This window comes from Scaptodrosophila lebanonensis, unplaced genomic scaffold, assembly GCF_003285725.1.
Source record: "Scaptodrosophila lebanonensis strain 11010-0011.00,11010-0021.00 unplaced genomic scaffold, SlebRS2 tig00000001-arrow-pilon, whole genome shotgun sequence".
NCBI lineage: Eukaryota > Metazoa > Arthropoda > Insecta > Diptera > Drosophilidae > Scaptodrosophila > Scaptodrosophila lebanonensis.
Window position 1 is genome coordinate 17,080,101 of NW_022060529.1, and position 14,913 is coordinate 17,095,013.

Below are 14,913 nucleotides of genomic sequence, written 5' to 3' on the forward strand. Positions count from 1 at the left end.
GTAACAGCTTCGCATTAATAAAGATCGTCTCGAACAAGAAACAAAACATTATTACAAAAAAAGAACAACATTTGAGAAATGTGTTTCACTTTTAAAGACGCGCGCCTTTTCAGGTCAATGAACAACAACTGCCAGAAACTGCGACTGCGCAGCCGCGGCCCTTAACGGCACAACCCCTAAAAGAACCTGCTAACAGCCTGACTCAGTCAGTAACAGCTTGCCAGACGCAACCTTTGGCATGCGCGCCAAAAACAAAAAACAAAAAAACAAAAAAACAGCATAAACAGGTTCAGAGAACCCTCAGTCGTCATCGACTATGACGAAGACAAGTGTTTTGACCCGCGCAACAGCTTCCTTCCGTCCTGCAACCGTCTCTGGGTCGACCTGTGCCGCTCCGTTGCGCTCGTTGATTTCTGCACCTGCAGCTGCAACGGCCTCAGCAGCCGCCGTTCCTTTTCGGGCCATGGCACGAGGTAAGGAATGGGGGAAGCCAACTGTCCTACTGCCTTCAGTCGACCAGCAGTTGTGCCCTCTGCCTTCTGCCTTTTGCTCACTCGTAATTATTTCAGCTTAATAGATGTGCCCGCTATATACTCGTACATATCTTCTTAAAAATGTATGTGTGTCTCAGTCTGGTAAGTATTTCTTTTAGAGGGCCTGTTGCATTATCGCCCTCTCGCTCATTTGCTAGGGTATAGCGATTAGAAGAACAAAGGTTCTTAAATATATGAAATACGTTACTCTCTAGTTCTTTCTCATCGATCGTATATGTATATTCATGTACGAGTATAGAATACGAAATATGCCTGATAGTGCTTTTTCTCATTGGTAATTAAGTTGGTAAGTAAGTCGCCAAATATTTGAATAAATGAAAATTATTATTGTCAAGATCAACTTTGTTTTCGTATTACTCATATTTTGGGTGCCATATATAATTTGTCTAAGACTTCAAATTAAATAATTGCGTTATTCTTACAATAACTACATTTCAATTCCTTCCACTTACAATTTTAATCAAATAAATAAACAACAATATTTTTAAATTTATTTATCTAATATTCCTATTTTTTCGACATACAGAGGCTGTCGACATAGGTGAAAGAATTCAAATATTATACAAAATTGCATTCATATTTAAGTCCCAGGCAAGAGTAGTCAGAGGCATTTAAAGATATACAAACTGAAAATAAATAATTAAATTATCAGAGAAAGTAAGCTCAGAATCAAGTACTAGATAACCAATTTATGTAGAATAAAAGTTAAAAATGGAATTACCGAAGATATATTAGCAAGTGTGGTAGGCAGAGAAAGTTCGGTTAAAATCAGGTGAAAATGATTATAATATTTATTATTATTTATGCGCTAGTATAAAGCCGGAAAAAGATTGTGAAATGCAGAAAAAAAAAACAAAGAAACAAAGCAGAGGATCAAACTTTTAAGACTAACTTTTAATAAGTCTAAGAGAACCCTTGTTTACAATAGTATAGATGTAAAGATTAAAGTTGTGTTTCGATTAAAAATAAACTTCAAGATTATTTGGTAATGGTACATTGCCAATCGATAAAGTAATTAAATATTGTCTGGACCGATCAAATGTGATTAATTTACTTTTGGAGCAGTTCAGATCATCCTGCAGGCGGATATAGATGGCCGTTTCACGATACAATATGTAATGCCACATCAAGACGAATCCATTATAATATTATATTCGTTAAACAAATACGTTTATGAAATATTCTTTTACATTTATTTTTTTCTATTTTTTGTAAGTTTTTTTTACACAACTCAAAAATTTTAATTGACTTATTTTAAATAAAAGAAACTTATGCCAATTGTTGGAATAATAGAGTAAATAATATACTGTAATTAATATTTGTATCATAATATTAGGGAAGGAATAATCCATGAAAAGATTAAGGGTATAGCATTTTGGTGTAAAAGTTTGAATTACCCAGAAGGGAGAATGGTGGACCACAAGTTATACATACTTATGTATAACTACTACTCCCCCCGCAATTTCCGAACTATCGCCTTAAAAGTGGGCACAGAGGATTCTTTTTAAGGCATGCTGATAACATGACAAATGACCAAGAATCACCATAAGCGTAAATTTTGAAAACTTCTATATACTATAATGATAATAGACAGGACGGACACAATATAGCTTATAAGTTATTCGCAGGGTAAGACCCTGAAGCATGTATTTATCTTCTTTTTTTGAGAAATAATAAAATTGTAGTTATTAAAAAAATGTAATGAAATTCATAATTAATATCAGTGCTCATACTTATCATATTTTGAGAATAAAATTGTGCACTTCTATTGAAAAAGGGCATCTATGACCAATGGAGACTTGGACATTTACAAAACTAACCGTATGCTAAGTAGATTAGTAAATCAAAAATAGTTTTGGATACACCCATTTGAATGTCCAGGTGCATATCACCCTACGCTGACAATCTCTATACCACAATCTACAATAAAAAGCAATCACTGCTTAAGCACAAAAACCAAATTCAACCACCCACCAAGCAAACTGGTAACACCCCCGTCATAATGAAATTTTCATATGCACTGCATGCAACGCCGCTACGGTGGACACCACTCGGACCCGGACGCAGACCCAGACCCGAACCCGAACCCGCACCCGGGCACCATCAAGTGCAACTATTCAACAATCGTGTGCAAACAACAAAGCACAGTATCTGTGGACTGCAACTGACTGGTGAAAAGAGGGAGTTCTGGACAACAAAAAAAGGGAATTAGGCACGAAGCGTTGGGTGTTGAGCAGTGGGCGCGAAAATTTGTTTTCCATGTCGCACACTCATGAGTGTAATGTTTCCTTTTTTCTGCACCTTAATTACTCCGTTGAGTTGCACGGAGAGTTGAGGGCGGCTAAATCTAAATAAAAATTAATTGCCACGCATAGCCACCGCAGAGCGAATTTCACCACGCAACTCTAACGGCAATTATTTGCTCGTGTGTTTTCCCACACTAACTCAACATCGCCGCCGCCGCCGTCGACGTCGATGCCGATGCCGCCACCATTATAATAAGCATTATGTTTATTTATTGTGACGCCGGTGCCGTGGCCATTGGCGTTACCAGTGCCTTCGTCGTCGGTGCCATACCGTGAAATCACTGAACCACAACGACCGACAGGTTGAGCCCGCACTTGCCCCCCAGCTGCTAAGGACACCGCCGCCGCGGGGCAAATGAGTTCGGCCATGCAGGGGTCAGGGGACGAAAGACCAAATCAATCATTTACAAGCGCAAAAATTTCACGCGTTTTAGCAAAACCGTTCGTGGTCCGAGCTTTGTAGTTGAATTGTTGATGGCCTTTCCAGCCCCTTACGCTAGCTCATATATTACAACCACAATAGGCCCATATTAATTTAAATAACACTTTTGGACTGTACAGTTTTGGGGGCACACTAAAAAAAATGCATTTTCATGTGGTAAGCTCAAACTTATAACTAGGTGATTTATAGTACATAGATCATGAATCTCCGAAATTGACTTCAAGTAAAACTGATTGGTCTTTCAAGTAACCTCAGTAGCTTCAAAGTTTTTATATATTTCTAATCACCTCTGCTATAGCGAACGAATTAAAAATTAACTTAAATTAATTAAAAGGAAAAATAATAAGATTAATATTTTGAACATCTAACATAGTATTATTGAAGATTAACAATTTATTTTTGTCCTCTATACCCGAATCTAAGCAAAATGGGCTGGGGCATGCTTTCCGTTCATCAAGAAACGCTGAATATATTCACTTAAATCGTGTTGTACCCTTTAAGGAATGTAATAAGTAGTCACAAATTTTCCGATAGAGAGTCGAAAGATCTGCAAGTATTCGTATTTTGTGCGCGACCAAGGCTAGCAGGATCAAATGTAATGTAAGCACAATTATCTCTGATTCAAAGATTAGCCTCATATTGCATTCAAAATAATTAAAGAAAGAACATAAAAGACTCTGCGGTTTTGTAGCTGAAAGCCATTTGTTAAACATTTGTTAAGCTATAAAATATTTTTACTGTTTTAAATCACACTTTTTGAAAAGTGTTAATGCATTATGATTGAAATAGGAATTACCTCAGGATATACTTGTTTCAAGGAACGAATTTGTGTGCAAATAGTTTGCTTATCTGACCGTAGCTTTGTTCACAACAAAGGCCCGTAAATGCTTCGTCATTAATAAGTATAAAAAGACAAAAAAAAAATCGAACCTAAATGTAAAGGCTGCTACCCATTAACAATAAAATACACAACACACGCCAACCACCTCTATCCCTACACCCTACACCCCACACACTGAACCCTGCACAATACTATACTATACTACTGCCATTTCGCCTCATGGTAGTGCCTCGGACGCAGCAATATTTTTATTGTATGTGCCACTAGTTTTTATAGAACTTGCTTTTGTTGTTGTTGTTGTTGTTGTTGTTGGTGTGGCTGTGTCACGTTATCAACAATCTCGTTTTACCAAATAACGCAAAGTGCGCACAGCGCAAATGTTAGCATTAGTATTGGTAGCAGAGTCAGTGGCAGAAGCAGAAGCAGAGCCAGAGGTAGAGGCAGAGGGAAAAGCAACAACAAGGAGCACGCTATACAAAAATGCAACGTCAAAAAACGACAACGATGAGGGAGTGGTCGCCAGGGCTTGGTAGAAATTGGTAGCATAACTTGGTGGTAACTGTTTGCTGCCCCTGCTGGTGGTTGCTGGTTGGCTGCCTTACTGCCAGCCTGCCAGCAAGCCAGCAAGCCAGCGTGCCAGCCTTTGTGGCAGTTGTTATTACCAACAATTGCCGCTACAGCCTGGTCGATGACGGCAGCGCACCAACCCCCTGGCTATTGTTGTTATTACCAGGTGTGTGTGCGTGTATTGGCCACATCATACATGCGTGCAGGTATATGTTTGTGCCTGTGTATTGGTAGTTGGTAGCTAGCAGCCAGTTGTCGCGTTTGCTTTAAAGTTGTGTGTGGTAGGAAATAAAATTTTAGTTAGTCACATGCCGTCGTCAAGGATACGCCGTGCCATCGTCAGTTTGTTGTGCATCGAATGCGCGTTTTAGTTGTCAGGGGCAACAGCAAAGAAACACCAAACGAAAAAATTAACAACACACACACACACACACTGTTGGAACAGTGGCTGTGAAAATTGCTGGTGAAATAGGCGCCGTGCAGGCCAAAGGACTCTATTTGAATATTGCTCGCTGTGCCGCGCCGTGCCAGTGCCAGCGCCAAACAAGGACAACACGTTAGCACCTGTCTAGATCTAGAAAAATATTAGCAGTTTCCGGCAGTGCCCCTGCCACTGCCACTGCTAGCGCTAACGTTTTGAACATTACGTTGCCGCGAACACGAATTTGAACTTCAGTCAAGTGTCAAAGCTCAAAGGATTAACATGTCCTGCGGCAGGGCAAGTGTGGCACACAGTTGATAGTGAAAACCAGACTGGTGTAATAGTGTTACAAGCTCAAGCTGCAAATTTAAAAAAAAGGAAAAGGATAAAGACATATTTCAAAATCGAACAAAACTAGGCAAAGAATTCCACACAAAAAAGAAAACATCGCCAGCGATAGGTCGAAAGAAAGTGGAACAGAGGAAACGATAAAGAAAGGGCGAACAGAGAGGTAAGTCGGATCAAATGATCATTCGAAGGAGCCACATCTGTGTTAGAGTGCCAAAACAATTGCTTTTGTTGTATCTTGGCACTGGGAGAATTCACAGTTGATTCCACAATATTCTGTGGTTCTTTGGGTGCCAAAATTCAACTTGTGGCCCAGTACAACAATAGGGCTCTAAAGATTGAGTGTTCCCGTTAAGACTTCTGAAATAGGCTAAAATCGGCATAAGCACCAATCGGGCTCTTATCTAAGCATTTAAATACGGGCTCAATTTGCAATTTTCACCAGCATTGCAGGATTTATAAAATAAAAATGATCAGTTCTCGATATTGAGTAAGCTATACGAATTTTAAAGTTAAAAACCTTGTTAGTTTTGAAAAATGCAATTCAGAGTAATAGGAATGAATAGGAAACAATTTCTGAGAATTTGTGTGCCTTTAACTAAGAAAATTTTAATAACATTGGTTGCAAACTGTATTTGTATTTCAAATCAAATGCGAAAAATGTGTTCAGAAACGGCAACATCGCTTATCGTAATCGCCAACAATCTACTAGATTTCCGTCCTAAAAGAGTTAAATAATATTTGTTAATAATAAAACAGTCATGTGGCTGATCCTTCAACTCAAGTTTTTAAAAATAATCCTACTTAATTGTTATAAGATAATGAAAGGCATTTCAAGATACGTGCCGATGCTGTCTACCCTTTATTGTCAATTTAAAAAGCAGGAATTTATTTTTGTATTTAAAAATTTATATAAGTGCTTACAACAAAAGGGTATTTCGTACAACAACTTTTTATGAATAGTAAGAAAAACTAAAACTAAAGGAGAGTAGTGTTTGAAACAGACAGACAGACAGACCAGCAGACAAGTCTATATCGATTAGTGTCTCGTCATGCTAATCATATACTACATATACTATACTATACTTGTTTATGCAATAGGAACAGCACCAGGGGAAGCATTCCTACTTCTGGGCATTACAAACCATATAATTATCCTTACTTTTATTTTCATTGAAAGGTACAAATAGCAGGCAAGCATTAGTATATCCAGCCAATAATACTTATAGGAAATCCCCGTATAAGCTTTAGAACAATCACACTATTACTCATACGCCGCATTGGCGTCCAAATCAATACACACGCGCCAACGGCGTGTTCTGTTCGTTGTAAAAAATGTTTTCAATATTCAAAGCCAACGAGACATAGCAATATTTTAATAGACATCCAGCACGCAAAGGTAGTGTCTGATGCAAGCGACGGAAATTATCAAATGCCTTAACAAACATATTCAAGGAATCGAAGTGTGAGCCGAAAACAAAATTATACAGAAAACCATTTAAAAATAAATTCACTTAATGTCTTGCGGAAACATTGAACTTTACGTCATAGTTCGGACGCGTCATCGAAATTCAAAACATTTCAGCCAAGGACCTAGCTTAGGAGTGACCATCACATTAATTATGCATTAAGAACAATAAAAATAATATGGACGGGCAGTTAACCTTTTCTAGAAAATAATTAATTGCACTGAAAACGTCAGAAGCCGCTACTCGAATAACTGGCTAGACGTGTGGAAGTCCGGACGTCTGTCGAAGCTTAATGAAATTTACATTTGAACTTATCTTGATTGGAAATTACATTTTAAAATGGCTGTTTGCATGTCCATGCAACATTGGGCGGGTAATCAAAGGCTTCCTAAGCCGGGGGCCTACCCGTATGCATTCGAAATCCTTTGCAGCAATTTGTAGAACTAAAACTCATTTATCTAATAGCGTTCGAGTGAGGTGCAGGTCTGTGGGGCGTGTGTTGCAGGACAGACACAGCTAAATATTTGATGAACCGGTTGTAAGAATGGGCGAACTTTGAAAAAGTCGTGTAATTTTGCTTACATAGCAATGCCAAAAAGTTATGCTATGAAATCTAGGCATGAGGCTTGAAAAGTTTCATTCTAAACTTATTAAAAATATATAAGTACTTCACGCTTTGATTTTGAATTAGTTATGATGGATTTGTTGAAATAAAATTTAAAGATATTCTTCATTTGATAATTGATAAAGAAACACAAATATTAAAGCTTAGAAAATTTGTTTGCAATTAGAATTTCGAATCATTTCCATCATCCGTACACTTTTTTACGATTTAAATAGATAATCATTAAATAACTTTTGAAAATATTTAAAGAAAGACCTCTTAAAATTTGTCTTGCTTCGAAAACTTAAGGACCCCTTTAGATCGTCTCTTACTTAATGTGATCATAGAGACTAGAAACTTTTTCTAGATAGCCATCTGCATCTTGGTGCTTCCTATATATGTATATATGCATATAATATTTATAGCCCCCGAGCCTTGTTACGCCTTCTAAGGTTGGGGGGGGGGGCTCCAAAAAGAAAATATAATTTCAGGAACGTGCTGTGCTGCATTTTCCAACGGCATAAATTAGCATTAATTCATAAGGTAGCAGCCAGGGAAGGTGGCAAGCAGTCAGGCAATACACGAACTGCATGTGCAAAATATTTTTTTGGCTACAAATTTGCATACAAATGCAGCTGGCAAGGCAAGACAAGGCAGGCAGGAGTCGGTACAACGAACTGCCAGGCAACGGTGGCAACAAATTATGCGGCAGCAACACCAATAACAATATGGCCAGAAACAAGAAGAAAAAAACACAACAAACTAAACGCCTGGCACATGACTGAATAATGGCAACGGTAGGCACAGTAATTTTCTAGGAATCAGGCAACATGACCGTTGGAATGAAGTTTGCCGTGGATTGTTAGGTCCTGCACAGTTGGGGGGTAGAGGGTTAGACCACCCAGAATGTATGTAGCAATGCACAGAGCGAAAAGTTCGTGTATAATTTATTTAATCGCAGGCAACAAATCTAAATTGATCGTTAGGCGTAGGCGCCCCCACCCGCCGAGTTGGACCGGACCCGGCCAGACCACCAACAAAAATGTCTAACAGGCTTTTCGCGTGTTTTGAAAAATCGGAAGAGCATGCCCATATATACAATATACACATACATACATGCTACTAATATGTACATGACTTCATGTACTACATCCGTGTGTACACTTTTCAAGCCATCCATTTATTTGTTCTTTTATTGCAGTGCCAATTAGTGGAAATATTCAAAATGGCGCCCCAACAACAGAACTCAACGTTCATCGATGATGATAATCTTGACACCTGTCCGTCGCTATTGAATTTGCCCGAAAGCCCCATATTGCCAACCAAACATCAACAACGCGGCCAAAATCAAGACAGCAAGAACAACCACTACAACAACAAAAAGAAGAACAAGGCACATTTGTATAATAAGCAAGCGGAAAATGCGTATGAAGAACGACTGGTGGATGGGAACGTGAAAATGAACGTGCAACAACAAACGCCATTGGCACGTTCATGCAAATATAAACATGGCACTGCTAACGGAAGTAGCCATACGGCTGCCACAACCGCAGCCGCTGCTCGTCGCCATCGTTCCATTTCCCTGTATGGCGTTAATAGCACTGTGGTAAGTACAGCGAATATGCGAGTAAACACAGCCGCCCCCCCCCCCCCCCCCCAACACTCCACACACACACACACAATCTACGAACAGCGAGGGGTTGAGAGTTGGCGAGGGCTCAGTGGTGGTTATTCCAAAGAAATCAAACAAATCATCTAATTGGGTGGGCAGGTGAAGGAAGCAAGTACCTGCATTATACGAGCACTCGTACATATCTTTCGACAGTTTGTTAGTCATAGTCATATGGAAAATATAACACCCCCGTACAGTTCCATAGGCTTTAAACACGAATTGGGTAGAGCAGAAAATGAAATTGGACAGTATTGTAGAAATAATTACACTAATCATAATATTTACTCCATATCAATATTTATTTGTTGGTTCCCATCAGAAATTCAGAAACAATTAACGCTCCCTTTAGCATTTCAACAGAAGTTGGTGTTACTCAACCTGTATAACTTAAAATAGGGATAGTTCAAATGTCTATTCACTTTTTAGAATTTCTGTGTTATTAGAGTGTAGTTTTTTTTATATTTGGATATGATATTAATAATGCACGTTTGAAAATAACTTTACAAATATTAAATGCACACAAATATAAATTATTATATGGAACCTACATATATGTATATGCACGCCTACTTATTTAAATGCATATATAGATAAATATAATGAATTGCTTAGGAAAAATTTTGATTTCTTGTAAAGCTTCTTTAAATAGTATTTATTTTAGAACCGATTATTGCATAAGTGTTTATGGACATTTGGCATTAATAATGATATATTCCTTGAAATAACAGAAGTGGGTTAAAATTTGAATTTTAAGCTGTTGTAATCAATCAAAGATACGCACGATTATCTCGAAAATGCGTGTACCAACTACATCATTTAAACTGATCAATCTCGGAAATTGTTATTCCAATGTGCGAAAATCCCATTAATTTTTTTTTTTATCATTGTGTTCATTCACCACCGCTTTGTCTGCTAATTGTAGATAGATATATTTCATCATTCTATGTATGTGGTAGGATTGATGATGACATAAGGGAATACAAAATAGAAAACAACTTTGTGTTCATATTGAAACACCAGACTATAAATTTGACGGCCGCACAAACATTAATAAGCCAATTTGCCCCCACACAGGAGCAAGGCCATAAGGAAATACCCATTTGGCTGGACGATGAGGAACCGCGTTATGTATCGGGTGTAACAAATAAAACCACATGCAATGACATAATCAAGGCGCTGATTGACGATGAGCTCCGTAATGGCAATGCGCATATTTACTGCAACAACTACAATAGCAACAACAATAATAAAAATGGCAATAAGTGCAAACAAGGTGAGTCAAGCAAAATATTTGTTTGAATTGCTTGAGATGTGGTTAGGTGAACTAGTTTTGAATTAATTAGAAATTGAATTACGGGCACTTATTTTTGTTTGCATTTTTAATATTTGTTTTACCTTTTTTTAATTATTTTTCTTTGAATTTCCGTATTTCAATCGACTGTCGCACATTTCCGGTTTCATGCCATTTCCTCTTACAAATATCCAAGATGGCGGCCATGGCTTTGACGCAGCATCGCGTGACTACGACGATTACGTTATAACGGAAAGTTGGCGCGGCATCGAGCGCAGCTACGATGGCAACATGGCCATTTTGCCCGTTTGGCGCGCATGGAGTCGTGTGCACAATGAGGTAATATGCCACCCTCCCCCACACCCCTGCAATGACCCACCAACCCACACAGCACGAACACCATGAACAAGTTGCCGTGCAAAAAAGGCGGCCCAAATAATACATAGTAGTGGGAAAAGTCGACAGTGATTGCATAATAAGCGTTCTTTTTGTTGTTTTCTCTTCATTTTTTTTTTTGTTTCTGTCCGTCCCTCAACTATGCACAGTCGACAGACGCCTGGCGCCACACGCAAAGCTAAGAAATGTGAAATTCATGTCGCTTGCGCCCCCAAATTCCCATTCCGAAGGAAACACTTCCCCACCATACACATGTTTGTACGGCTATATGTTTTATTGGATTGAGTTGATTATGCATCGTTGTTTTTTTTTTTTTCTTTATTTTTTGAAGTTGTTTCATGACGCACGAAACGAAATCAATTTGCCTATTGATTTTTATATTAAACTTAATGCTTTTTTAGCTATAATTATGCTCGCGGGCGTGTTTTGCTGGTTTCTTGCTTCTAGTTACTGGCATGCTATGACTATTTTTCTAACCCTACTGGGAGGCCATTAAGTTCCTTATCATGGTTGGCGGGCCGCCTAGAAAGGGGCCCTGTTTTCATTTATAGGGTAATAGGACTTTAATTGTCGCACATTTGGTTTGTGTTGGTATTGTTTGATGGTGCCACTAAAATTAGTCATTAATGGACTTGCAGGCAATTTGCTGTAGCAAGTTAGAATTAGTCATAAAAGCTAATTTTGTTTGGTTTTTCTATTTGCAGATACGCCTATCACTCAAGCAGCGCCGACAACTCCACGGCCCACTGCCTATGAGACTGGTGGAGGAGAAGCACAAGCCGTCCGCCACAAACTTCTCAATGTTCCAATGGTTGAAGAAACTATTTCGTCTCTCCAAAACTGCCAAAAAGGCCAATCTTCCAAGTAAACCAATTGCCAAAGTGCCGCAAAAAATATTTCAACATGAGAGTTGTGTGAAGCCTATGGCTGTCCTACAGCCCGATCAGCTATATAAGGAGAAACAGGAACGAGTCCAGGCACTTACCCCTAACCCAAGCAGCAAGACCCAACTCTATAAATTAGCTGAAACCCGTGCCACTGTGCGTCGACGTCGTCGGCATCGCCGCGAGCAAATGCGTTCGACTCATGCACCTGTCATCAGCAACTGCAACAAAAACAACCACAATAACATCAGCAACAGGGACCTAAATTGCATAAGACGGCGCCGCAAGGATGCGCCACTGAGGAGCAGCGTTCGCAACAAGCTGGCCGCGATGCATGCTGAGATAAATGCCCGCTATGAGCGCGAATACACCCTAACCCGACAGCTGTCGCAGAAGTGCAAATTGTTCCGACTCCAGAACGAACGGTATACAACCAAAGAGATGGAGGAGTCGGTGGGTCAACTGCAACGCAATATTGAAGCCTATGCTGAGGATATTGTGAAGACAGAGCATGAGCTGCTCGAGCTAAAGAATGAAATTAAACAGGACATTTCAATGTTGAATAACCTGAAACGCATGACGCTCGACGAAACAACAGATGTAAAGGGCGTCGTTAAAACGGACCCTGATGATAAGGCGACCACCAAACAGAAGCCTATTACTCAAGCTGCTAAAATAAATGATATGCAATTCGTTGATAACATTTATGAGTTTTGCGACAATAATGCAAGCATGTTAGTTTAGTTGTAATCAAGTTTGTTACGTTTTTATACAAATAAATACAATTTTTTATATGGTCCAGAGCTTAGTTGTGTTAAAACTAATTTTAAAACTCATCATTCTCTTTCCGAGATACTCATATTCGTACTAGCAGACGTGCAATCCTACATAGAGAAATAACTAAATCAATTTCCTTGCCAGTTTGTTTACTTTCAGAACCTCATTTAAATTCTCCAAAACCCCTAAAAATTAATATATGTATATAATATATTTTCAATTACTATATTGTTTGTTTAAAATATTATAAACTCGGTGATATTAAAACTAGAAGAAAAGCAAACAATTTTCATTTTGATAATTTTGTCTGTTAACTGTCGGTACTGCTCTTATTGAAATAATATCGTTGAGTATTTTTTATTTTTTTTATTTTGTTAATATTTTTATTTACCCATAGATGGGAAGTTATGAATATAAAAGGTTTCTAGGTAGAACCAAGGTGTAAGGGCCAAACAGAAAAACGCAAATTACGATTTTTGTTGTTTAGATACTAATTTTGCAAATTTAGTTGCGCAACTACTGCCTGCCTTATTGATGCTATGGCAAACAATTGACATACTATCTATCTTTTAAAATTGTTTTTTGATTCGAGCGCCATGGGAAATGCAGCTCTGTTACCAATCGAGTAGACAGACTACCAGAAAGTTCAATCCTACATTCCCAACCCTAAAATTCTGCATGTCAGCTTGAGAAACTTGATTTAATATTTCCCAACAAAAAATTAACCCTCCTCTGATAACATTAGTAAACCAGAATTATTGTAGAACTGTTTTGTTAGATTTCATAAAAATATCAATATTATTATCGGTTTCGCCAAATATAATATATCGAAATGTATAAATGAACTATCGATATAATATCAACAACCCTAATCGTCTAGCAACAAAACAAACAAAATTGATCTTTGTATAAATTTTCAAATAATTCTAAAATAATTTCGGGTAAATAACATCTGGAAATCAAATAGCTTATATCCAGCTATAAATTCTGTAGAAACTACATTGGCTCTCACAACGCACCAACAGTTACAAAAATAACAACAAATTAGGTAAGCACGCGAATGGTACGCAAATTTTAACGCGTTGGCATTTTCTTATAAAGTAATTATAATAATAGCTAACTCGGTATTCCACAAAAAATGTGGTCTTACGAATTTTAGAAAAAAGTCGCGGGCGTGCTTTTGTCTTACGGTTGCCACAAAATTTGCACATGTCCGGAATCGAGAACGTGGTCGCATCGTACATTTTAGTCATTGACTGTCTTCGTGTGCGGGGAGGGGGGTGGTACTAATGCTGGTTGTAGTATTGCTCTTGGCTGATTTCAATATTAGTGTTCAATTGCTATTGACGAAACACGTTTTAAAGTTAAAGAGGCTCTATTTCCAACCAATTCAAAGTGCGCGTGAAAGAGAAAGTGCCTATGAGGCTGCGTTGACGTTCATTTGCCACAGCTGGCGCGCATCACCCACACACGCACACATTCACTCTTGCTTGCATATTAAGTATGTGAATGTCCCGTTTAATCACAGTACAAACCGCAAAGTAACAAAGAGATCTCCGCGTATCGTAAACTTAAAATAAATCGAAAAGCCATATCGATGAGTTTTTGTTGTTTTTATAATCGCATCGTTTTATCAGCAACAATTCAAATTGATAAATGTAGTCTTTTTTACAGCCTTTAAACACTAAACAACAAAATGGCTCGCGGTCATCAAAAAATACAGTCCCAGGCTAAAGCTGCCGAAAAACAAGCCAAGATGAAGAAACAGCAAGGGCACAGCGCGAATGACCAGAAGAAGGCGGCCCAGAAGGCGCTCGTCCACGTGTGTGCGGTCTGCAAGGTAGCTATACATAGACACTCACATACATTCATATACATATACATATGTACATACACTTTTTCCGCAGTCCCAAATGCCAGATCCTAAGACGTACAAACAGCATTTTGAGAACAAGCATCCGAAGAACGATATGCCCGAAGAGCTCAAGGACGTTTAATCCAAGTGAAGCGCATTTAGAAATGTATATCAAGAACTTAATGACGAGTTGCCTACCAGTACGAAAATCATCAGCAACAATAATTGAACAACAATCACAATCAACATCAACTGCTAATTTGCAAATTGGGGAATTGCTATAAATGCGTTTCAAGCTGAATTTTTTATACCATTATAAACGCAAGTCCTGAGTTCCAATTCCTACATTGCCGATGTAGTTTTCAAATGCCAATGAAAATTGTTTTTCTGTTCTTTTTTTAATGGATTAAATATACTAAACACCAGCAACAACTGTTGAAATAGAGCACATTTGCTTTTGTTTTAGCACTGAAAACTTTAACTCAA

General features: G+C 38.3%; 2 protein-coding genes across 3 annotated transcripts; both read left to right on the forward strand.

Moving 5' to 3' along the window:
- The first annotated feature begins 5,335 nt into the window (after positions 1-5,335).
- Positions 5,336-12,596, forward strand: LOC115634086 (inner centromere protein A). The gene is made up of 5 exons (XM_030531641.1): positions 5,336-5,642; positions 8,754-9,158; positions 10,299-10,479; positions 10,712-10,854; positions 11,616-12,596. Exons 2-5 carry the CDS (start codon positions 8,778-8,780, stop codon positions 12,537-12,539), a joined length of 1,629 nt encoding a protein of 542 aa, XP_030387501.1. The 5' UTR covers positions 5,336-5,642; positions 8,754-8,777; the 3' UTR covers positions 12,540-12,596.
- Positions 12,597-13,463: 867 nt separating this feature from the next.
- On the forward strand, positions 13,464-14,875 carry LOC115633636 (zinc finger protein 706-like). 2 transcript variants are annotated; one of them, XM_030531074.1, is made up of 3 exons: positions 13,464-13,620; positions 14,247-14,412; positions 14,480-14,875. In XM_030531074.1, the coding sequence occupies exons 2-3, from the start codon at positions 14,269-14,271 to the stop codon at positions 14,567-14,569; spliced, it is 234 nt and encodes a 77-aa protein (XP_030386934.1). In that variant the 5' UTR covers positions 13,464-13,620; positions 14,247-14,268; the 3' UTR covers positions 14,570-14,875. The 2 variants fall into 2 exon arrangements, with proteins under 2 accessions (XP_030386934.1, XP_030386935.1); XM_030531075.1 differs by lacking the exon at positions 13,464-13,620 and having other exon boundaries at positions 14,235-14,412.
- The last annotated feature ends 38 nt before the right edge of the window (positions 14,876-14,913 follow it).

Coding starts and splice junctions, on each gene's coding strand:
- LOC115634086 (XM_030531641.1), top strand. CDS start 8,778: ATGGCGCCCCAACAACAGAACTCAACGTTCATCGATGATGATAATCTT. Junction 10,480..10,711: donor CAACAACAATAATAAAAATG/GCAATAAGTGCA, acceptor CAAATATCCAAG/ATGGCGGCCATGGCTTTGAC. Junction 10,855..11,615: donor GGAGTCGTGTGCACAATGAG/GTAATATGCCAC, acceptor TTCTATTTGCAG/ATACGCCTATCACTCAAGCA.
- LOC115633636 (XM_030531074.1), top strand. CDS start 14,269: ATGGCTCGCGGTCATCAAAAAATACAGTCCCAGGCTAAAGCTGCCGAA. Junction 14,413..14,479: donor ACGTGTGTGCGGTCTGCAAG/GTAGCTATACAT, acceptor CTTTTTCCGCAG/TCCCAAATGCCAGATCCTAA.